The sequence below is a fragment of the Carcharhinus amblyrhynchos genome, chromosome 1 (assembly GCF_965287045.1).
Source record: "Carcharhinus amblyrhynchos chromosome 1, sCarAmb.v2.hapA, whole genome shotgun sequence".
NCBI classification, from domain to species: Eukaryota; Metazoa; Chordata; class Chondrichthyes; order Carcharhiniformes; family Carcharhinidae; genus Carcharhinus; species Carcharhinus amblyrhynchos.
Window position 1 is genome coordinate 145156635 of NC_137324.1, and position 23750 is coordinate 145180384.

At 39.3% G+C, this 23750-nt stretch overlaps 1 protein-coding gene across 3 annotated transcripts in view; it reads left to right on the forward strand.

Moving 5' to 3' along the window:
• Positions 1-23750, forward strand: part of LOC145345905 (folliculin-interacting protein 2-like) — a 114968-nt gene that overhangs the window by 34412 nt on the left and 56806 nt on the right. For 2 of the 3 annotated variants that reach the window (XM_080193484.1, XM_080193485.1), the window contains exons 2-5: positions 5957-6083; positions 14908-15003; positions 18820-18920; positions 19424-19495. In XM_080193484.1, the coding sequence (XP_080049610.1) occupies positions 5957-6083; positions 14908-15003; positions 18820-18920; positions 19424-19495 (396 nt within the window). The remainder of the gene's footprint in view (positions 1-5956; positions 6084-14907; positions 15004-18819; positions 18921-19423; positions 19496-23750) is intronic. The other variant, XM_080193486.1, reaches the window with a different exon arrangement.

Below are 23750 nucleotides of genomic sequence, written 5' to 3' on the forward strand. Positions count from 1 at the left end.
TTAATAGAAGAAAACGTTCCATGCTTTTTCCTGGAGCATTGTAAAACAAAGCATGATGTTAGAGATGCAAACAAATGCTGGAAAATCTCAGCAGGTCTGACAGCATCTGTGGAGAGAGAATAGGTCAGATGGTCAAAAGTTTAGTCAGAGGTAGGTTTAAAGAAGGGTCTTAAGGGAGAAAAGTAAGATGAGATGTATGAAGGGTATTCCAGAGTTTGGGGTCTAGATAATTGAAAGCATGGCCAGTAATGGTGGAGCAATTATGACTGGTGATCTGGTCAAGAGGTCTAAATTCAGAGTGCAGATATTTGAGTTATGGAATTGGAAGAGATTACAGAGGGAGGGGCAAATCCAAGGAGGGATTTGAAAATAATGAGAATTTTAAGAATCAATATGTTGCTTGACCTGGAGCCATGGAGATCAAGCACAAGTATGATGGGAGTACAGAACTGGCTGTGAGTTAAGTCACAGGCAGCAATGTTTTGGAATGAAGGCAGAGATAATAAATAATATGACATTGTTTTTCATTCTTGTATCCTGTTCAAACAAATGCTTTACATTGGATATTTGAAAGCTTGTGTAATATTTCTTTTATGTATTTTGAGTTAATGTGAATAAACAAGCTAAGGAGATCCATTACACAGTTATTATAAGAGTTGAAATGAATAGTTGGTGACTTAGGCCAGTTTTTCTCTTTTTGTCTATCTAGTTTGCTTGCATAGGCATAACACAAGTGATTTTATTGTTGAGCTCTTATTCTGTAATGTAACTTCACGTGGAAATCACTTATTCGAACCATCCTGCTCTGTTTGCTTGTTTTAGGTCAAAATCATTTGAAACAATAGCATGGATGTTATGATCACCTGATGTTTCTGTTTTTGGATTTTAACCCTTCCCCCAACTGTAATGTTAACCTGAGTGCTTTACAACAAAGTGATACAATACTTTGTGATTGATGTGGCACTGACCCATGCACACGAAGGTCCCAAGTTCAATGCCCAGTCTCTGCAGAATTATCTTGTTCTGGGGCAATCATTAAAGCGCTGATAAACCTGTTTCCAATCCTATTGCTACCTGGTCTACCATACTGGACATTGGAAGAGAAAATGATTCTTTTTGTTTTTGATACTCATCGTTATAACACTTAACAATGTACTGTCTAGTCTTTAGATGTGAAGAATGGGCACTGGGAAATTAAGTGAAAGGTTCCAGGTGACCATAGAAACTGACCTTTGTAAGACTCAAACAGTTGAAAGGGAGAAACATTTATGCTGAAATCTGATGAGCAAAAGCTGTGGAGAACTTGTGAGTCAGTGAATTGTAAATGCTGCATTCTCATAACGTTAAGAAATTTCAGGGTGTTGTTTCTTGAGTCTTCGTGACATGTAGAAACTTTGGCAGCTACCAGTAGCCCAAGAATAGAATGTAAATGTATGCAGTAGCTGAAGACTTGATTCTACCAGTTTTCTGTCCTATGGTATTGTCATGCTTCAGGCTCTTTGTCACTTCATGGTGGTATTGTAGCTTTCTACTGGGAATACCATACTGGACTGTGCAGAGTGCTGTGCCTATCGGTCAGATTAGCAGCAGGAGCTTTGCAGAGGAAGTCATCTGACAGTCTTGTGCTTTAGGATGGTTGAAAGCTAAAATAATAACAGCAGTGCACTCGAGGACATGTTTCTTGTGGTTAGCTATAGGTGTGGGAAGATGGAGCACAGCCACTTCAGGTAAAGTACTGGAGAAAGCTTGATGGGAAAAAATTACCTGTGTCAAAATTTATTAGAATACTTAGTGCACAAATTATTGATGAAGAATTCATTGCTAACCGTTAAATTTTCTTTTGCATCTTGCTTTGATTTTTTGCCTGCCTTGTATTGACTGAAAACATTTATTTCGCTTGAGGTTTATATTTTACTCTTCTTTTACTAATGCTGCTACGATTAACATGGTTTTGTAACTTTAATGTAGCAATTGATGAATTGCAATTGATGGTTTGAAAGCTAGTATTTGAAATCAAGGTTTAATGTTTTGGTGTTATCGCTAATCCCTCAATTCTAGATGAAATAATCGGCAGTGCAGTGATATCAGTACAAGCCATTAATACAGCCTCTTGGTGTAAATTTTAGGTGGTTCACGTTTTTATTATTGGTCCAATTTGTATGTAAAGGATTAACTCACTGTAGGGCTTCTAGTGTGTTGGGTAGTGAATCTGATTAAAATTTGAGTTGGTAATACTGAGGGGAAGGTTAAACAGAATTTGGGCATATGTGACAAATGAAGTAATAGTTAAAAATTCAACTTCAATTCAGTCTTCAACTTATTTCCACATTTATCGGGTGTCTTAGCTTTCTTTGAAACAGAATTAGTTCTAAAGAAGTAGAGGAAAAGTTTTAAATTTAAAACTCAGGCTGGTACAGTGGCATTAAACATTCACTAGATGCTATGGAAAAATTAGCTTGTGTTTGTATATTGTTTATTACATCCTGAAGGCATATCAAAACAATTGATAATTGCAGAATTACTGTTGGGATGCAATCACATTTAGGCAAGAGTGAAATACATGAGCTGTACATCCATCAGTTTGCTTTGAACTATGTCCAGCAGTAGGTGTCAAGCACAAACTGCAGGGTGCCTCCAGCAGCAGGAAGTCTAAATTAGGGAGGATCTTACCTGGCTCACTCTTTTTTAATATATAGGTCATTATTGGCAGGTTGTGTGCCTACTTAGTTTCAGGTGGTGGGCTAGACAGCTGCAATTGCAAGAAGGAAAAAATAAAATGACAAGACATCTGTCAAATGTTTCATTTTGTGTAGGTATTTTTGGTACAATGATTTATGGAGAGAAGAATTTTCAGGCATTCTTGCTATTTTGTCCTCAGCATGCCTATATTAAATTTTTTTAGCTTTAACATAGTAATACAATGAATGTAACACATTTGACCATGACTAGCTTGTGGTAAAATTAAATTGGTTCCCATGTAGAACTGCAAAATTTTAAATTTTGATTTAAAAATTCATTGGTCATTAAATTATTTTGTTCCTCTTACAATATTTGCTAATGGCAGTTTTGCAGGGGGTGAAAATGAAGTTGTATAAATAGTGCACACATTGCTGATATTCCAGTATATATCAGGACAGCATAATTAAATGAGTGGTCAAGTTGTTCACAACCACTATAGATTGACCAGTTAAGTAGTTTTGTAACATCTGGTTTGCATGGATCTTGAATGCACTGTCTCCAATAGTTGCAATCTTTTTTTAAACTGGATTTCACTGAAGCAGCAATCATTCCAATATTAAATATGCAGTTTCTACAGTCCTGTAGTTTTTGTCAAATCATCTCAGTTCCATGAGAAGGTAGTATCATAAGCCCAACTATCTGAGCTTCATTTCATCATGGACATCCCCATTTCTGACTATTTGCATATTATTCACCATTCATTAATCAATAGACACTGAAACATCCATATCCAAATGCAACAAGACCAGTACAATATCCAGGCTTGAGCTGACAAGTGGGAAGTAACATTCACGTCAGGCAATGACCATCACCAGCAAGAGAACCTGGCCATCACCCCATAATAATATTCAATCCTAGGGTTACCATTGACAACAAGCGTAATTAGAATTGACATACAGATACAGTGGCTACAAGAGCAGGTCAGAGGCTAGGAATCCTACAGCAGTAACTCACCTTGGACACTAACCCCCACCTCCCCTCCCACCCAACCTGTCCACCATTGACAAGGCACAAGTCAGGAATGTGATGAAATACACACTTGTCTGAGTGCAGTTCCACTAAAGGAGCTTGACACTATTCAGGATAAAGCAGCCCACTTGATTGGCATTCCCTCCACCACTGATGCACAATAATAGCTATGTGTATCATCTACTAAATGTATTGCAGCTTCTAATCAAGATTCCTCAGACAGCATCTTCCAAACTCAAGACCACTACCATCTAGAAAGACAGGGCAGCAGATACATGGCAAGATTTTAGAGTATTAAAGATCAGATTGTGGAGCACTTGGAAGTGCATGATAAAATAGGACTAAGTGAGCATGGCTTTGTCAAGGGGAGATCATGTCTGACAAATCTGTTCAAGTTCTTTTGAGGTAACAACGAAGCTAGATAAAGGAGAACCAGTACATAATTTATTTAGATTTCTGAAAGGCCTTTGACAAAGGTGCTGCATTGGAGACTGTTGAATAAGTTAAGAGCCCATGGTGTTGAGGGTAAGATCCTGGTGTGTATAGAGAATTGGCAGAAGGCAGAGAGTGGGGATAAAGATGTCTTTTTCAGGATGGCAGTTGGTGACCAGTGGTGTGCCTTGGTTCGATGCTGGGACCACAACTTTTCACAATATACACTAACAATTTGAAGAAGGGACTGAAGGTACTGTTAAGTTTGTAGGTAATAAAGGTATGTGGAGGGGCAGGTAGTATTGAGGAAGAAGGGAGGCTGCAGATGGACTTGGACAGGCTGGGAGAGTGGGCAAAGAAATGGCAGATGGAATACAATGTGGACAAATGAGGTTATGCACTTTAGAAGAAGGAATGGAGGCATAGGCTGTTTTCTAAATGTATTTCTGATATCCCAAGCATTTTCCCCCAAAGGGACTTGGAATTGTTTGGTAAAGTCTCGTAAGATTTAACATGCAGGTTCAGTCAACAGTTAGGAAGGCAAATGCAATGTTAGCATTTATGTTGAGAGGGCAAGCGTACAAGAGCAGGATGTACTTTGAGGCTGTGTAAATCTCTGGACAGACCCCATTTGGTGTATTGTGAGCAGTTTTGGGCTCTATTAAAGAGAGATGTGCTGGCCTTGGAAAGGGTCCAGAGGAGGTTCATAATGATCCCTGGAATGAAGAGCTTGTCGTATGAGGAATGATTGAGAAATCCATGTTTGTACTCGGAGTTTTAGAAGGATGAGGGGGGGATCTTACTGAAACTTGCAGGATACTGAGAGGCCTGGATTGGGTGGATGTGGAGAGGATGTTTCCACTTCTAGGAAAAACTAGAACCAGAAAACTCAGGCTGAAGGGACAATTCTTTTCAACAGATGAGCAATTTCTTCAGCCGGAGAGTGGTGAATCTGTGGAGCTGTTTGCTGCGGAAGGCTGTGGCGGCCAGGTCACTGAGTGTCGATAAGATCAATCAGGAAATGTGGGGTTGAGAAAAATATCAGTCATGGTTTGAATCTGCTTTGCCATTCAATGGGCCTAATTCTGCTGCTATGTCTTGTGGTCTTATGGTAGCATTACCTGTAAGTTCCCGTCCAAACCACACACCATCCTGACTTGGAAATATATCATTGTCACTTGGCCAAAATCTTGGAACTCCCCTGTCTCCCTAACAGCTTTGTGGGTGTACCTACACATGGACTGCAATGGTTTAAGAAGGCAACTCAACATTGCCTTCTCAAAGCCAATTGGGGAAGGGTAATAAATGCTGGCCTGCCCGATACCCACATTAACAACTTTTTTTTTAAAAATGCAGTTCTATGACTTTTATAAATGCAATGGATGACAGCATTTATTTAGCCAATTGAAATTGTCGTAAACCACAACATTTCTTTGGCTAAGTGCTGAAATATCATGTAGGTAGTTCAAGCTTGATGACGGCAACATACGTGGTGCATTTTGTGCCAGGTCATCTTTGCAATTGACTTATGTAGAACAATATACAAAATTAATCTTTAGTTTATCTACAAATAACCATTTCATGACCCATGTGTCACTGAATTTTCCTTAGTATTCCCCTGGATTAAGTGCTTAAACACGTTGTACCACCCATAAATGTACACTTCTAATCTGCAATTTCTGTACCTCAAATTTGAAAATGTATCCTGTGGGTAATTCCTCATTCCATTGTTTCTCTCTCTTCTCATTCCCTCCCCTTAGCTGAGATGTTTATATTTTTAAACTGCTTTTTTAACAGTCTTTTTGTCCCATTACAGCTGGACACCTGCAGAGTTTGAAGTTAACCAAATTCGACTGATTGTTTACCAGGATTGTGAAAGGAGAGGCAGACATGTTCTGTTTGATTCTAAAGCTGTACGTAAAGTTGAAGGTGCCTCCGTGCAGGTAATTACTGCAATTTGAAACTATTTAAAAATGTTGAGATCTGCATGTACTATTAAAAACATCTGAGTGGGAAATGCCCTTTTAATGAAATGGTGGGTTCAGTATAATTCAAATACTCCCAAAACTGAAATGCCTTTGGCAATCTGTCATGAGATTGAATGAGTACTCTAGTGAGCATTTCAGTATTAATCTAACACGAGCTAGGAGCAGAAGCAGGCAACTCAGCCCGTCAAGCCTACTTCACCGATCAATATGACCATGGCTGATCTATCTGCACCTTCCTGCCCGCTCCCCATAATCCTTCATCCCTCCTCCTAATTAAATACCTATGTATCTCAAACTTTATTGCTCCAGAGTGCACTGCACTCGACTTCCACAGATTCACAGCCCTCTAGTAATTCTGCTTTCAATCTGCACCCTTTAGTCAAAAACAATGGATTCTTATTCTAGAATGTTCAACAGGAACGTTTTGCTCTATCTACCCTGGCAATAAATAACATTTCATTATGTACCTCAATTAGATTTCCCCTCATTCTTAATTCCAGCAAGTATAGGCTTAAATGGCTCAATCTCAAGACAAGTCTTACATCAATCTAGTGAACCTTCTCTGATCTTCTCTAACACACTTGCATCCTTAAGGGGATCAAAGCTGTGCACAGTCCCCCAGATGTAGTTTCACTAATGCTCTATACAGTTGCAACAGCACCATCGTACTTTTCTATTCTGTTCCATTAGCAATGAGTGTCAAAATTCTGTTTGCCTTCATTATTACCTGATGCACCTGCAAACTAAATTTGTGATTCATGCAGAAGGGCATCTAGATCTGCACTAAAGCATTTTGAAGTTTCTCGCCATTTGCATAAGTTGCCTTTTTATTCCTCCAAGCATACTTGAATTCAATATTTGTAAATAGTTGAGGACTGAACCTTGAGGCACACTGTGAGTTACAGCTTGTCAACCAACAAAAAATCCATTTATCTGTTGGTTAAGCAATCTGCTACCCAAGTTACTATATTACCCCCAACCCCATGGGATCTTACCTTGTGTATCCCACTTTTTGGGCAGTGCCTTAGTCTGATATACTACATCTACAGGACCTCCATTATCCATTTTGCTTTTTGTGTCCTATTCAAACATGATTTACCCTTCATAAAACTATGGTAAGCTCTGATGGATGGATTACTTTTTGACTTTTCCAATGTCACATTACTGTTACCTTCATAATGGTTTCCAACAGTTTCCCAACAGCAAATGTTAAAATTACTGATATGTCTTTTCTTTCTCCCTTTTTGAGCAGATACAAATGTTGGCTTTTTTCCAATCCATTGGAAACTTTCTGGAATTCAGGGAATTTGGAATATTATAACCAAAGTCTCCACTACCTCTGCTGCCACTTTAGGATATAAGTGATTTAAGCCCTGGGAGCTTGTCGTCTTTAATCCTAATTGCTCAGTACTCTTTTTTTTTTCCCCTGTGATGCAATGTTTTAAATTCCTCATTTTCAACAACCTCTGCGTTACCAGTTACTATTGGGATGATTCCTGTTTCTTCTACTGTGAAAACTGAGGCAAAATATTGATTTGTGTGTCTGCCATTTGTGTTCACCATTATTAACTCCCCAGCCTTGTCCACTAAGGGATTAACGTTGACTTTAGCTATTCTCTTCCTTTTATATTTTTGAGCTGGATTTCTTCATTTACCTTTTGCTCTTTTTATTTTTAGTCAACTTTTGGTCTTTACAAATTCCCCAATCCGCCACTGGTCTTTCCAAGATTGTTAGTTAGTGAATTGAATTGATTTATTAATGTTGTGTGTGTTGGGATATAGTGAAAAGTATTGTTTTTTGCAAGCTATACAGACAACACATACCATTCATAGAGTATATTGGGGAGGAGGAAAGGTGAGGGTGCGGAATATAGTATTGCAGCTGGGGTGAGGAGAAAGATGAACTTAATGTGATAGGACCTTTTCAAAAGTCTGGCAGCAGGGAAGAAGCTGTTCTTGAGTTGGTTGTTTTCAGACTTTTGTATCTTTTTCCTGACAGGTGGAGGTGGAAGACAGTACATCTGGGGTGTATGGGGTCCTTGATTATCCTTGCTACTTTGAAAGCAAAAAAGTTTTTGCCTTTTGTTTTCTTTAACCTCCTTGCTTAGCTAAAGATGCATTTTCCCCCCCCTATTGCAATCTTTTTTCTCCCTGGAATATTTTCAGTTGCAAGGAATTGAACATCTCAAATATTTACCACTGTTCCATCAACTGTCTTACTTTTTAGTCTTTGCTCAGTCCACGAGGGCCAAATCTGTCTTCATGCCTATATCATTTCCTGGTTGGACACTAGTTTGGGACTCTAGTTTATTGCCCTTAAACTGAATTTGAAATTCGTGTGCAATGATTACTCTTCCTTAGAGAATGCTTAACTATGATATTAATTAATCCCATCTCATTACATAATACTGTTGGATGTGAAGGTGATGTGACCCTCTGTGCAATTTTGGAACCACCCAAAGAGATGTACCTCATCTCAATCTTATACAAATGTGAAGTCGTAGGAAGCTACTGGTTTTGGTAAATTAAAACGGGATCTGCCACTCTCTATCACGAACAATTAACAGGGTTTTATTCTTAAAACTTGAGAAGTTTATTAAACAATTAACAAACTAAATAAAAACCCAATAGAATGCTGTCCAGACAAGACTCATTCAGAAATAATTAAATTCTTTATATAAACAAGGCTCTTTGAATTCTCAAAGAATATACAGCCAAGCATCTTTTGGAAGTATGAACGTTCTTCTGTGATGCTCTCATCTAGAATACTTTTGAGCTGGTATCTCTAATTTAGATGATTTTCTGAAGACATATATTACTGCAGGATCCTATATGAAAGAAAATCATGTCTCTCAAATTTGACTTCTTGAAGGGGTAACCAAGAAGGTAAGTGAGGACAGTGCAGTTGATGTCTGTGGACTTTAGCAAAGCCTCTGACAAGGTACTGCATGGTAGGTTGTTGCATGAAGTTAAATCTCACGGGATCCAGGGTGAGGTAGCCAAATGGATACAAAATTTGGCTTGAAGACAAGGTAGTTTTAAAGGGTTGTTTGTCAAATTGGAGCCCTGTGACAATCATTGCTTCAGAGATCGATGCCCGGTCCAGTGTTTTTGTCATTTATATTAATGATTTAGATGAGAATTTAGGAGGCATCGTTAGTAAGTTGCAGATGACACCAAGATCGATATCCAGTATGCCAGTGAAGATGGTTATGTAAGATTGCAACAGGATTTTATCAATTGGGCCAGTGGGCTAATGAATGGCAGATGGAGTTTAAATGTGAGGTGATCTTTTTTGGTAGATTGAACCAGATCAGGATTCATTGTTATTGGTCGGGTCCTGGGGAGAGTTATAGATCAGAGATCTAGGGATGCAGGTTAGAAGCTGCTTACGTGGAGTCACAAGTGGGCAGAATGGTGAAGAAGGCATTCGGCATGCTTGGTTTCATTGGTCAGAATATTGAATACCAGAGTTGGGACATCTTGTTGATAAGAACATCAGAAATAGGAGCAGGAGTAGGCCATTTAGCCCCTCAAGCCTGCCCCGCCATTCAATAAGATCAAGGTAAGAAACAGGCCTTGCAGATGTTACTTATAAAAAGCCTGTTTTGCTTCCGTTGTACCCTTTAAAAATGCAGTCAATTTTTAACTAACCCAGCATGCCTTTGGAGTTTTAAAATGTAGTCATGTTAGTTAACCCCTGCAGTTTAGCATTTAAATGTAATTGCGCAGGCAGAAATATCTTAAAATTAAGTCTTTGTATAGATGAAGCAAACCATACACAGGATCCCTCAACAGCCTCAAAAAATCTATTTTGGATATCGAAGACCACTCCTGCCTTAACTTGTAAGCCATCAAAATGCATTCTTATACAAGACCAGCAATTATGTATTTTAAATGCCCAGTTACTTAATTGTACATATTCAAATATAAATATCAAATTTAGTGATTTTTGCCAAAAATTTGACATGTTCTAACATTAACGGTCTTATCTTGAAATTATGGTGTACATCTGAAATAGTCTTTGTCATGGTGATTTTTTTTGAATAACAATGTTTATGGGGTTGGATGTTGAATCCAAGACCTATTCCTATACAGAGGCAAATATTTGCAATAGCACCCACACAGCATGATTTAGGTGTTATAACTTGTAGCTCCTCACCCAAAATGAAATTTTCTCAGAATTATAGATCTAGAGCTCTTTTATGGATGGTATTAGGGCCGCTGTTTATTAATAAACCTGGATTAAAGGGCACAGTTTCAGATGACAGAATTTGGGAATGTAGTAAATTTCAAGATGCATAGACAGATTGGTGGAATGGGCTGATGTGTACAGAATGGGGAATACATTTTGAAAGGAAGAACAAGAACTGATAAAAACCAAATGTTATAATTTAAAGCAAATCTAGAATTAGAGCTACCTAGGATTAACATTCACAAATTGAAAGTGGCAGGATAAATTAATGATTAAAAATACAAGTGGGATTTTAAGTAGAAGCATAGCAACAAAAGATTTTGCTAAATCTTTTTAAAACTGGTAAGCTTTGGCTGGAGTATTGTGTCCGATTCTCTGGGCATCCAATTTTAGGAAAGATGTTTCTAAATCTTGGATTGGATGCAGACAAAATCTGCTGGAATGACATCAGTTTCGAGAGGTGTTGGTGATGGGGCAAGAATATCGAAACTGGGATTGTACAGAGCAGAGACGTTTTGAGGCTAAATTTTGGTAAGCTCAAATTGTGAAGAGTTTTACAGAGTAAAACAGAAGAAACTGTTTCCACTAGCAGGAGGGTTGATAACCAGAGGACACAGATTTAAGACTCAAAAAAAATCAAGAGATGATGGCTCTTAATTTTTTGGATGCTTTTTTAGATGGTGTTCTCTGATCAGGAGCTTCAACAAAATACTATTCGTACAAGTTTGCATGCGTAAATGGGTATTCGCCTATTACATTGTGTCCCATCATTACTGGATAGAGAAAATATTATTTTAATTATTCCATCCTTATAACAAACTAAGTAATTGGCATTGAGTTTTTCTATGAAAGGGTTTTTTGAATACATCTGCAGTACTGTTCAATTTGTCAGAGGGTAATTGTGTATAAGAATACATTTTGATGGTTTACAAGTTAGAGGCAGGAGGGCATCTGCAAGAATGAGTGCTGAAGATGACAAAAACTATAGGACAGCCATCACTTAGTTTGTAAATTAATCAAAATTCCCATTTCAAAGTAGCCATTTCTTTAGACTCTGGTCAATGTGTTCAATTTCCAGTCATCTCTAATGTTAATGTTGTGGAAGTTAAATTGTTTTTCAAATTGGTCCATGATGGCACACAATGTTAGTGCTGCTTGGGCCACTGTCTGAAGTTTGCACATTCTCCCTCTGTCTGTGTGGGTTTCCTCCTGGTGCTTTGGTTTCCTCCCGCAGTCCAAAAGACGTGCTGGTTAGGTTCATTGGCCATGCTGAATTCTCCCTCTGTGAATCTGATCAGGTGCTAGTGTGGTGGCTAGGGGATTTTCATAATTTCACTGCAGGGTTAATGTAAACCTACTTGTGACACAAACTGTCATTACTGTTGTGTGAGCCAATGAATGTTTTGAACTGTAAAGGAATTGAATCATTAAGCTAGGTGCATGGAAGTATTCTCACTGTTTGCGTTGATTCGTCATTTTATGAACTGGAAAAATATTAAATTCCTTCACCCAAAAAAAATCTGCACTTTTCTTTCAAGGTTTTGGCAAATTTAGGTAAAACAAGATTGCTTTGCACCTTTTGATTTTTGAAGCTACTAAAATTCCCATTTTGTCACCACCTGTGAATTTGACCTGAGTACCTGCAATTAAGCAAGTTTATCTATATATAACTTCAAAAGGTTGTATGCCCAGTTATAATATTTTTATCAATGAGATTCAGTATTTTCCTGTCACTGGAAACCAGTTAGGAAAACCGTTACGTTGAAGTGTAGATTAAAGTGTCTCGTGGTGGGTTTACTGTGGGTCAGCTGAGAGAGAACTAGGTTATAGAGTCAGAAGTTTACAGCATAGAAACAGGTCCATGTTGCCTTATTTAAACCCCCTAAGCTAATCCCCAATTGCCTATATCCTCTATACCATATTATCCATGTAACTATCTAAATGTGTTTTAAAAGACAACATTGTATCTGCCTCCTCTTCTATCTCTGGCAGCTAGTTCCAGACACTCACCACCCTCTGGAAAAAACTGTCCCTCTGGACACTTTTTTTTAATCTTCCCCTCTCACCTTGTGCAAGACCTATGCCCTCTAATTTTAGACTCTCGTACCTTTGGGAAAAAATATTGACTATCTAGCAGACCTGTGCCCCTTGTTACTTTATAGACCTACGTAAATCACCCCTCAGCCTCCTATGCTCCAGAGGAAAAAGTCCCAGTTTGAGTCCTTGTAACTCAAACCATCAAGCCCTAGTAAATCTTTTCTGCATTCTTTCTAGTTTTAATAATATCCTTTTTCACTAACCTCCATGCTTTTCTCAACAGTAAATACTTGACCAGAGCCTCAATATGAGTCGTCCAGCGTTCCCTTCTACCAGCCTTGCCCTTCACTCTAAAAGAAATGTGTTTACCCTGAACCCTGGATAACGTGCTTTTGAAAGCCTCCCACTTATCAACCATCTCTTTACCTACCAACGGTCCGTCCCCCCCCACCCCAATCAACTTTGAAAGTTTGTCTAATACCATCAAAATTGGTCGTGCCCTAATTTAGAATTTTAACTTTTGGGCCAGACCTATCGCTTTCCATAGTTACCTTAAAATTAATAGTTATGGTCACTGGTTCTAAAGTGATTCCTCATTAACACTTCTGTCACCTGCTCTTCCTTATTTCCCAAGAGAAGGTCAAGTTTCGCTCCCTGTCTAGTTGGGCCATCCACACATTGAATGAGAATATACAACAAATTTCTCTAAGCCCAACTATTTCTATACAAAGAAGCAGAGAGAAAAGGAGGAACTATTGACCTGTTGGCCTGACTTCATAAATAAGGGAAAAAGCTTAATCTATTCTAGGTGATAAGTGGGCACTTGGAAAATAATGGTGAGATTGGGCAGAATCAACATGGATTTATGAAAATCTAAATATTTGACCAGTTTGAGGGTTCACTAGCAAGATAGATATGGGAGATCCAGTGGATGTAGTGCATTTAGATTATCAGCAAAGATGTTGCTTGACTCATCAATCAAGAGTTCCAACGCGCCGCAGCCAAAAACCGCACTGACCTTCTCAGAAGACAAACACAGGACATAGCAGACAGAGTATCCTTTGTTGTCCAGTACTTTCCTGGAGCAGAAAAGCTACAATATCTCCTCCGGAGCCTTCAACATGTTATTGATGAAGACTAACATCTTGCCAAGGCCATCCCCACACCCCCACTTGCCTTCAAATAACTGTACAGCCTCAAACAGACCATTGGCCGCAGCAAACTACCCAGCCTTCAGGAGAACAGTGGCCTTGACGCCACACAATCTGCCACAGCAACCTCTGCAAGACGTGTTGGATCATTGACACAGAGGCCATCATCTCACGTGAGAACACTATCCTCCAGGTACATACTCTTGCAACTTGGCCGACATTGTCTACCTGATGATACGCTGCAGGGAAGTATGTCCCAAGGCATGGTACATCGGAGAAACCATGCAGGCACTGTGACAACAGATGAATGAACGCAGTTTGACAGTTACCAGGCAAGTGTTCTCTTCCTGTTGGAAAACACTTCAGCAGTCACAGGCATTTGGCCTCTGATCTCGGGTAAGCATTCTCCAAGGCGGCCTTCACAACACAGCGCAGAGTCGCTGAGCAGAGACTTGTATCCAAGTCCTGCACGTGAGGATGGCCTCAACTGGGATCTTGGGTTCATGTCATACTGTCTGTAACCCCCATGATTTGCAAAATCTCTCTAACTGTCCTGTATGGAGACAATACATGTCTCTTTAGCCTGTGCTTAATGCTGTCTCTTCACTCACATTCTGTACCTTTTTTAAGACTTGATTATTTGTAAAAACTCGCATTCCAATCATCATTCTGTAAATGAAGTTTGTCTTTCTATGCCCTGTTTGTGAACAGAACTCCCACTCACCTGACAAAGGGGAAAAGCCCCAAAAGCTCGTGGCGTTTGCTACCAAATAAACCTGTTGGACTTTAACCTGGTGTTGAGACTTCTTGCTGTGTTTACCCCAGTCCAACACCGGCATCTCCAACTTTTTCTGATTTGGCAGAATGTTATGAGTTGACTCCCATAGGAGTGCTGGGGCCTTAACCTTCTTTACATTCTTTAACTTTGAGGGAAGCAAAGGCGCGGTAGCTACGTTTACAGATGAGACAAAGATAGGAATGTGTTTTGAAGGTGGTTGCAGGTGAATATAGGTTGTGGGTGAAAATCTGGCAGATGGAGTATTATATGGGAAAGTGTGAAATTGTTCAGTTTGGCAGGATAAATAAAAACTATGTGCATGATGAATGTCTGCATAGTGCAGAGGGATCTAGGTGTCCTAGTAAACAGCATCAGAAATATTTTTGAATTTCCAAAAGAAATGTTGAAGCTTATTCCATCTTTTTCATTAAATATAATTGTAGTCGTTAAGATTGTAAAAAGTCAACTTTTTTGTAGATTATCTATGCTTATTCCTTTCTGCCTACTACCCAAAGCTTTTCTCAAATACACAATGTAAATCAGAAAAAATGTATTCATAAACCGGCAGCATGCTTGTGCATGAAGATCCTGAACTTGAGCTGTTGCATTGCTTTCTAGAAACGTTCAGATGGTCTGTCCAAATTGCAAGGAAAATGCTGCACCCAAAATTCCTCTTCTACCTATACTCTCAAAGAGCAGCTTCCTAGGTATCAGGTAAGCAAATGAACCTGTTTAGTAGGTGTTGGCTATTTTAGATCTTAAAAATGAGTAGAAAATCAAAATTGGCTATTGCAGTGTCAGTTGGAGATAACTTGGCATGGCTTATTGGAATAGAAGGATATGGTCTAAAGTTTAAAAAAAACCTTTTCAATTGCTATGACATGTCATATTGGGGCCCTTGAGGTGACTGTAGTTTATATGAACATTTTAAGGCCCAAATTAACTAACCTCGGTTCAATTTTTTGTAAAGTCCGTGATCTAGGCTGACCTCTACTGTATTAACAATTCTTTTCATTGCAAGTTGTCCTGGATTTCCTTTTTTCAAGCCCTTTTCTGCATACAACTATATCATCCTTCGTTGTCACTGAATTATTATTATTATTATTGTATTCCCTACTGTTGTGTATGCATAATTGTTTCTTGCTGCTTTGACAAGGAGAGAGGATTTCTGAGGTATCTCACCATTTGTTATTTAAACCAGTGCAGCTTTATTTCAAAGGTTTTGCTTGATTGAAGTCCAACATTCAGATTTTAAAAAAAAACCCCACAAATGCCTCTGACATCACTGCATGTCATGTGACTAACCATATGCATTGCTTGACAATATATAAATGTCCCCTTTAGCTAGTATGACAGCAAACTTTTAAACATTAATGATTACACTCTATGAACACCAGTTATGTCACCAAGTATTATTATCTACATGTGTACAATGATAAGTCTTTTGGTGTGCGTTGATTTCATTTTGGTAAAGTACGATACTCTGATCCGAGATAGCCTGTTCCTCTCATTTCAGGTAGTACATCTTGTGAAGTTGCCACCTTCCAAAGATGGTGGTTCTACTGGTGTAGAATCTGAACTTGGTTCTGTGGTAATTCCTGGTTGACAAATTTCACAATTTTGGGTGTCTGACATGGGCCTTCCTGTTATTGTCTTTGCTAACCTTTTAAGCAAAGATTTGATCTGTGCTCCTTTCATATTCTAACCAAGTTGCAAAGTATAAGAAATTGGCTCTGCCTTAACTGGAATATCTTTCTTTCGAATACTTGCTCACTAAAACACTTCTTGTTTAAAACTTCTTGGTTTTGATTGTTCACAGCAAGCAATTTGTTTTTTATTGCTCTACTGTTCTGGTAGTGTTTGGTGTGAGTGGATTAAATTCAGTTCAGTTCCCTTCTCAGGAACAAAACTGATGTTGAACTTAATTGTGTGGTGGCATGAGCCATATTCTGATATTACATAGTTTTTCACTTCCCTGGATAATAAACCTTCATCTTTGGACACTTCTTGGCATGTTTGTGACCAAACTAGCCCCTCTGCCAAACTGAGTTGAAAGTTGATATGGGGCAGTCCTTGTGTTGTATATCATTCTTCTTGAGGTAATTCCTGGGATGTGAATTGTGTCCCATTATCACTAATTGTTCATGCTGTCCAAGTCATGCAAACAACTTTTTTTTTTCCTGTCATGGTGAATTTCAATATCTTGACTTTTTGGGTCACTTTGTGCTTCTAACTAGGACAAAAAACATGTAGCCTTCAATTGATCTCGGTAATATGTATCATCTGCCAAGGTTGTTTTGGTCAATCCCATGGGTGGAGTTTTCTGTATTCTAGCACATGACTAGTACTGCCCCACCTTTTCTAATTGTGAGTCAAGTCCTGGTCACCAAAGAGCTTTGTGGGAGCTCATTTATCCACAATACCCTCTGATTTTCATGCAATTGATCCAGGATTGGGCTTTGTAAGCATGGAGGGATCATCTGAACCCCAATAGCAATACTCCATTTTAGACAATTAATTCTGGTTCCTTCATTATGTAAGGTCTGAATTCAGGATTTTTTTTGGTCCAATGATGTTCCTTTTAAACCATGCCCATGACTCTTCCCATTATCGGTCAATGTCTTAGGTGCAAAGGCACATGAACAATGTTATTGGGGCATTCTCTGCCTGGAAGAAATATAATATGTTGACCTAGTTGTCTTGTGCTTGCATTTGTCCTGAAGTGTCAATCTCAATAAGGCATTTGTGTGGCATGCTGTTCTGATCTCCAATACTTGATTTCATAATTTTGTGCTGATAATATCAACACCCATCTTTGTCGTCAGCTAATGATGGAATTTCCTGATATGGACAAAATAGTCAACGGCCTGTGGCCCACCAACAAAGTAAATCGTCTGCCGTACAGGTACTAGTGAAATCCTCTAATGCCGAAAATTATGCTGAGCACCAAGTTGTGCATAATTTTGTTATGCACTGTATAATCATGAGTTGCCATAATGACATACAACAGCACCCACCCTGTAGGGCAATGCATCACATGTTAGTTGAGTTTTCAACTCTGGGTTAAAGTGGACCAGTAACTCAGCTTGCATGAGCATGTCTTTAACCCTTGTGTAGGTACTTTCGCAGTACTTCATCCAATTCCATTGTTTGTTAGCATACATTATGAAGTGGCTTTATTAATGTTGCAAGATTTAGGATGAACTTCCCATAATAATTGACTAGGGCCAAAAATGATTGTGACATACTCTGGTCTTGGTATATCCCGGTTCATGTTGTTTTCTTTGGCACTTTGTGGACACTATTCTTGTCTATTATGTGATCTAGATAATTGTGTAATTTTTGACAAGTTCACTTTTTTTCCTTTCATGTGGAGACTGGAGCATCAAGAGAAGTACAATGTTTCCTCAAATTTTGTCAATTCATCTGTACCTGTGATTAGAACGTCATCCAAATAACACTGGATACTGTTGAGGTCACTTAAGATTCGGTCCATTGATTTCTGGAATACAGCTGGTGCCAGTGTTTGGTTTTTTTATTCATGGGATATGCGTGTCACTGCTCAGCACTTATTGCTCATCCTTAGTTGCCCTTGAGCAGAAGGCAATTGAAGATCAACTGCAAACGGTTTTGAATTGCTTCATTTCAAAGTCCATGAACGAGTCCAAGTTCTTTGCTAACTTTCTCAGTATTGGAATGAATTGTGGTATATTTTTGCCGCTGCCTTGGCTCCAGTGATGAAATCAAGGTCACTTAGCAATTATTAGAGGTTTAGGCAAGAAATTACTTTGGAGAATCTTCGTTTAGGCCTTTGTAGGTTTTCATAGGCTTCTCAGGATGGACGAGGCTCTGTAGCAACATGAAGACTTTTGGCCCTACTGCACTTTGGAAAGTGACTACTTTTAAGTTTATCCATTTCATATTGTTTGCAGCCAGAAAACATTGAAATCTCTCTTCTTAAGTATTCCATGTGTCCATGTTTTCTTTGTGTGCCTCTATGGCACAATCTTTGCCCGTCATTGCAGTTACTGGTTATTAAATTGTAGCACTTTTCTTTTAATTCTTCTCTTGCATTAGTTCATGTAGAATGCCACTACCATGTTAAGTTGTACTACAAGTATGCCCTTGCTGGCATTCTCTCCTTCCCTTGAACGTCTGTTTAAAAACTACTGAATTTGTTTGGCTGTCAATGCCCAAATTTTAAGACAGCCTTCAGGGATGGTAATAGAGAATAGCAGTTCTTTCAACTCATATCCTTAAATATTTAGAAAAACAATATCCAGATTTATTATTATTATTATTCATTTATTATTATTTATTATTCATTTAAATAATTGCTAATTTCGTTCTTTGAATAACGAATACCTCCTGACTTGGTTACATCCACTATCAAAAACAAATGTTTCTTTGCTCCTGGCTTAGGCTCCATTTGAGCCAATGAAGTATAAAAACATTATTACTGAAACCTCAGTTTTGCTGCATTTGTTAACCTGCATGAATGATGTACAGTACTGGGGCTTTTGTTTGCAGTATTCTCGTCCTGCTTCTGATGTCAACATGCTTGGGGAAATGATGTTTGGCTCTGTTGCAATGAGTTACAAGGGATCTACGTTGAAAATACATCACATACGGTAAGAAACATGCAAGGTAATCTAATGGTGTTACGCTGAATTTAGATAATTTATTACACTTCCATAAAAGTTGATTTAATTTTCAAGAAAGTAAGACATTTCGCTGAAGCTCCATGAATCTGCAGTTTATTATAATACTGAGGAAGTCGTTCCTTTTCTTGAAATTAACTTGAGCGATAGAGCATAAAAATAATCTAGAATATGACTTTGAAAATTTCAACTCCTTAGAAAATAGTCGTTTACAAAATAGTATTTGCTGGAGCTGACATTTTGAGAATCCTGCAAATTAATTGAGATGGTCGATTCATTGGTCACATCAGTGAATATTTCTGATATTTTGACTTTAATATAATTGGAGAATTTCAGTTAATTATAAATTGAGCTGTGAAGTTTTAAAAGTCAACATTTATAGCTGAGAAGTTGTTTTTATGGTTCAATTTCTAGCAGATCGTAAAACCAATGAGAGATTTTCATGACTGAATTGTGTATTTTTTCCCTTTCAGCTCTCCCCCTCAGCTGATGATCAGTAAGGTTTTCTCTGCCAGATTGGGTAGTACTGGTGGAAGCTCAAATACGTAAGGTTCTACTACTTGTGACCTAAGTGCAAGTGTTTTTTTTAAATTGCAAGCTTTCTCGTATATCAGCAAAGTGCATATAGTGGCTGTTTATAATGTTCAGACATCTAAGCTTTGTGGATCTCTGGAATTTTAAAAGCTTAGCAAGGTACGCATGTGTTTGGCATTTTTACTTAACTTCCTTAGACATGTTTGTTTTATCCACAAATGCACAAACCAATGTCTTCATCTATCATTGATAAAGATTAACTAGAGAACTGCAAACCTAACTCCAATTTCTGAGGGACTGCATTAATAATTTATCTCTTGCAGAAGCACTAATTAATTGCTTTCTATGGAAATGCGATAATTCCTTGTCCAGTTGAATATCTGTGCTCATTATTCAGGCCTCCACTTATTTAGTAGTCTTTTAGTGCCACTTTGTCAAATCTGCTTTGGAAACCAAGATGCACAGTGTGAGCTTGGATTATGCCAACCTAGCAACTTCAGCAAATGATTCAATGCTAGGATGAGGCAGAACCTTTTTTCCCTAAAGACCTATTTACATGTTATAATTACTCCTCCGTCCAGATTTTCTTACTGAGCATTTCAGATCCCATCATTCTCTGATTTTCTATAATGGGTTCCTATTTTTGACTTGTTGAGCATTTTTAAAATGTGGATACTATGACCCTCCACCCAGTGTGTGGGGGCAGTTATAAGCCCCAGTGAGGCACTGAATGTATGAGAAAGTAGCTCACGGAGCACAATACCCGATGGTGCGTGGTGCTTAGACCAGCTGCATGATTCATTCTGAGATCAATAATTGTATTCAGGACATCATCTGCATCTAATTTTGACCCTTTTCAATTATAGTATCAATCTATGACTTATTGATAATTCAGTCTTGTCTTCAGTAGCGACAGCTGATGTAGAGTATATATTTAAAAAGTCTGCTGCATTCTGAGTGTTTACTAGAATGTGCCCTGAAGAATTCCCCAGTGGCCTTGTAACAGTCAATGGTGGCCCGCTTACCCTAACATTGTCAAAAAAGGATCTTGATCTCATTATCACACCTAACCCCGAACTTTTGTACCCTTGGTCATTGCTTAGATAACCACAGATTTTTTTTAGCTGATTTTGATATTCTGCTTTATTCTTGAGTATTATGTTCCTTAAGTTTCTAGGTATATTTAAGTCTAATTTGTATTTTTGGTAAAAATTTGTTTTATCATATGCCCTTGCAGCTTGAGCCATAAATGGCTTCCCTTTGCACAAAAAAAACGTGGTTGGCTCTGGAGAGGGCATGTGTAAGCTTACAGAGCAAAAGGATAAAACAGTGACAGGAATGTACAGAGGGTGCAATGTTTTTTGAAAAAGAGCAGGAAGTAGGGTCAAAGGGAAGAAAATGGTAAAAAAAATTAATTGTTCTTAAATGCACATGTTTATTAGTATTTGGCACAAAATAAGTTAATGGCACTAATTTGAGGGTATTATTGCAATTACAGAGACATGGGTGCAATCAAAGACGGGAACTAAATATTCAGGAGTATTATTGAGGGGCCGTTGTGTTCAGCATGTTACAGATTTTGTTCCCTTAAAGTAGCTCTCAAACTGCTAAATTCTATCACAGTATGGTCACTGTTGATCATTGGGGATCTTTTACTCATTGTTTATTAAACATGCCCCATTACGTTTTACCAGATCTACAAAAGCCTGATCCCTGGTTGAATCTACAGCATATTATTCTAGGAAACTGTTCCAAATACATGAATTTCTTCATGGCTACTGCTGTCAATTTAGTTTTCCTTATCTACATGAAGATTGAAGTCACCCATGATTAATAAACCTTTTTTACATGTCGTCTAGAATCGTAGAATGCTACAGTGCAGAAAGAAGCCCTTTGGCCCATCGAGTCTGCACGGAACACAATCCCACCCAGGCCCCGCGATGGGTCGTATGAGGGCTGCTCTTGGTTGTTTCAAGAGTAGCCTAGTGCTTCACGTTGTTAATGTACGCTTAAACTGGACCAGATGCTGGGCAACACGACAGCTCAGTGACTATCACTGTTTGCTGTGCACTTACGTGGATTTAGGCCAGTGTCTGTGGGAGTTTGCACATTCTCCCTGTGCTTGCGTGGGTTTTCTCTGGGTGCTCCACTTTCCTCCCACACCCCAAAGATGTGCTATTAGGCTGATTGGTGTAACAAATTGTCCCTAAATTAGTCTTCCCTCGATGTGGAATGCCATAAACATAGACAAAGGTCATGGGTGGAGGGGGGACTCTATGTTAAAATGGCGGCGTGGGCTCGTTAGGCCGAAGGGCCTGTTCCCTGGGCTGTTTTCTTCTTTAATCCCTCTAATCCCTAGACACCTAAGGGGCAATTTCTTAGCGTGGCCAATCAAGCTAACCTGCACATCTTTGGACTGTGGGAGGAAACCGGAGCATCTGGAGGAAACCCACGCAGACAATAGGCGTTTGTGCAAACTCCACACAGACAGCGACCTGAGCCGGGAATCAAACCCAGGACCCTGGAGCTGTGAAGCAGCAGTGCTAACCACTGTGCTACCGTGCTGCCCAATGTGTGCTGCTCTATCGCCTGATTTTTCTGTCCTATGTTTTGCCTGCTATTTAGGGGGCCTATTGACTATTCCAAGCAGTGTCTTCTCCCTTGTTATTTCTTAGCCTCACCGATAAGAATTCTGCTTTTTCTGATCAGAAATCATTTCTTGCTATTGTACCCCACCATGTTTTCCTTCCTGCCTGTGCTTATGAAAAATCATATACCTGAAGAGACCTATTAGCCATATTAATACCCATAGTTAGCAAATGGGTGAAAAGATGCCATTTAGCAGAAAAATGATGCACATTGTTAGCTGCAAGACAGCATACACTGATAAAACCGTGTCTGCTAGTTCTCAGGCAGAAATATCATGGGTATCAATCCTTACAAACAATGTGGAGCTGTTTAGAAAACTAAATAGTCCAAAAGTGACAAAGGGAAGGCAACACGGTTTACAGCTTGAATATAGCATCTGTTTATCTACTGAGGCCTCTCTAGCCTATATTATTCGTTAACAGCAGGAATCTCAGACATGGGTTGGCAAGGTGGCACAGTGGTTAGCACTGCTGCCTCACAGCGCCAGGGACACAGGTTCATAAGAACATAAAAAATAGGAGCAGGAGTAGGCCATCTGGCCCTTCGAGCCTGCCCCGCCATTCAATAAGATCATGGCTGATCTGTCGTGGCTCAGTTCCACTTTCCCGCCCTCTCCCCATAACCCTTAATCCCCTCTCTTATCAAAAACCCATCAACCTGCTTCTTAAAAATATTTAGCGAGGCAGCCTCCACCACTTCAACGGGCAGAGAATTCCAGAGATTCACCACCCTTTTGAGTGAAGAAGTTCCTCCTCAACTCCGTTCTAAACCACCCCCCCTTTATCTTGAGGCTGTGCCCCCTAGTCCTACTGTCTTTTTTGAGTGGGAAGAGTCTCTCCACCTCTATCCTATCCATCCCATTCATCATCTTATATGTCTCAATGAGATCTCCCCTCATTCTTCTAAACTCAAACTGGGCTTGTACTCGTTAATTCAGCCTCTCCTCATAGCTCAACCCCCTCAACTCCGGTATCAGCCTAGTAAACCTCCTCTGCACTCCCTCCAAGGCCAAAATATCTTTGCGCAGGTGCGGCGCCCAAAACTGCACACAGTACTCCAGCTGCGGCCTCACCAATGCCCTATACAGCTGCAGCAAGACCTCCCTACTTTTATATTCAATCCCCTTCGCTATGAAGGCCAGCATCCCATTCGCCTTCCTGACCACCTGCTGCACCTGCAAGCTGGGTTTTTGCAACTCATGCACAAGGACCCCGCTTGGGTCACTGTCTGGGTGGAGTTTGCACACTCTCCCCAGCTGCATGGGTTTCCTCCCACAGTCCAAAGATGTGCAGGCTAGATGGACTAGCCATGCTAAATTGCCCCTTAGTGTCAGGGTGACTAGCGAGGGAAAGTGCATGGGTTATGGAGATGGGGCCTGAGTAGGATTGTGTTTGATACAGACTTGATGGGCCGAATGGCCTCCTGCACTGCAGGGATTTATGATCTATGATAATTGATATCCACAAGCTATGATGTTAAAGATGACATGTAGCCAGTAGTAAGTTAGATCAAGCGTATTCACACCTTTACACTGGATGTAAATGAAATAGATGTGCAAATGCTGTGATTGGTTAATAACACCTGTATACAATGCATGGTGAAAATCTAATCAATACT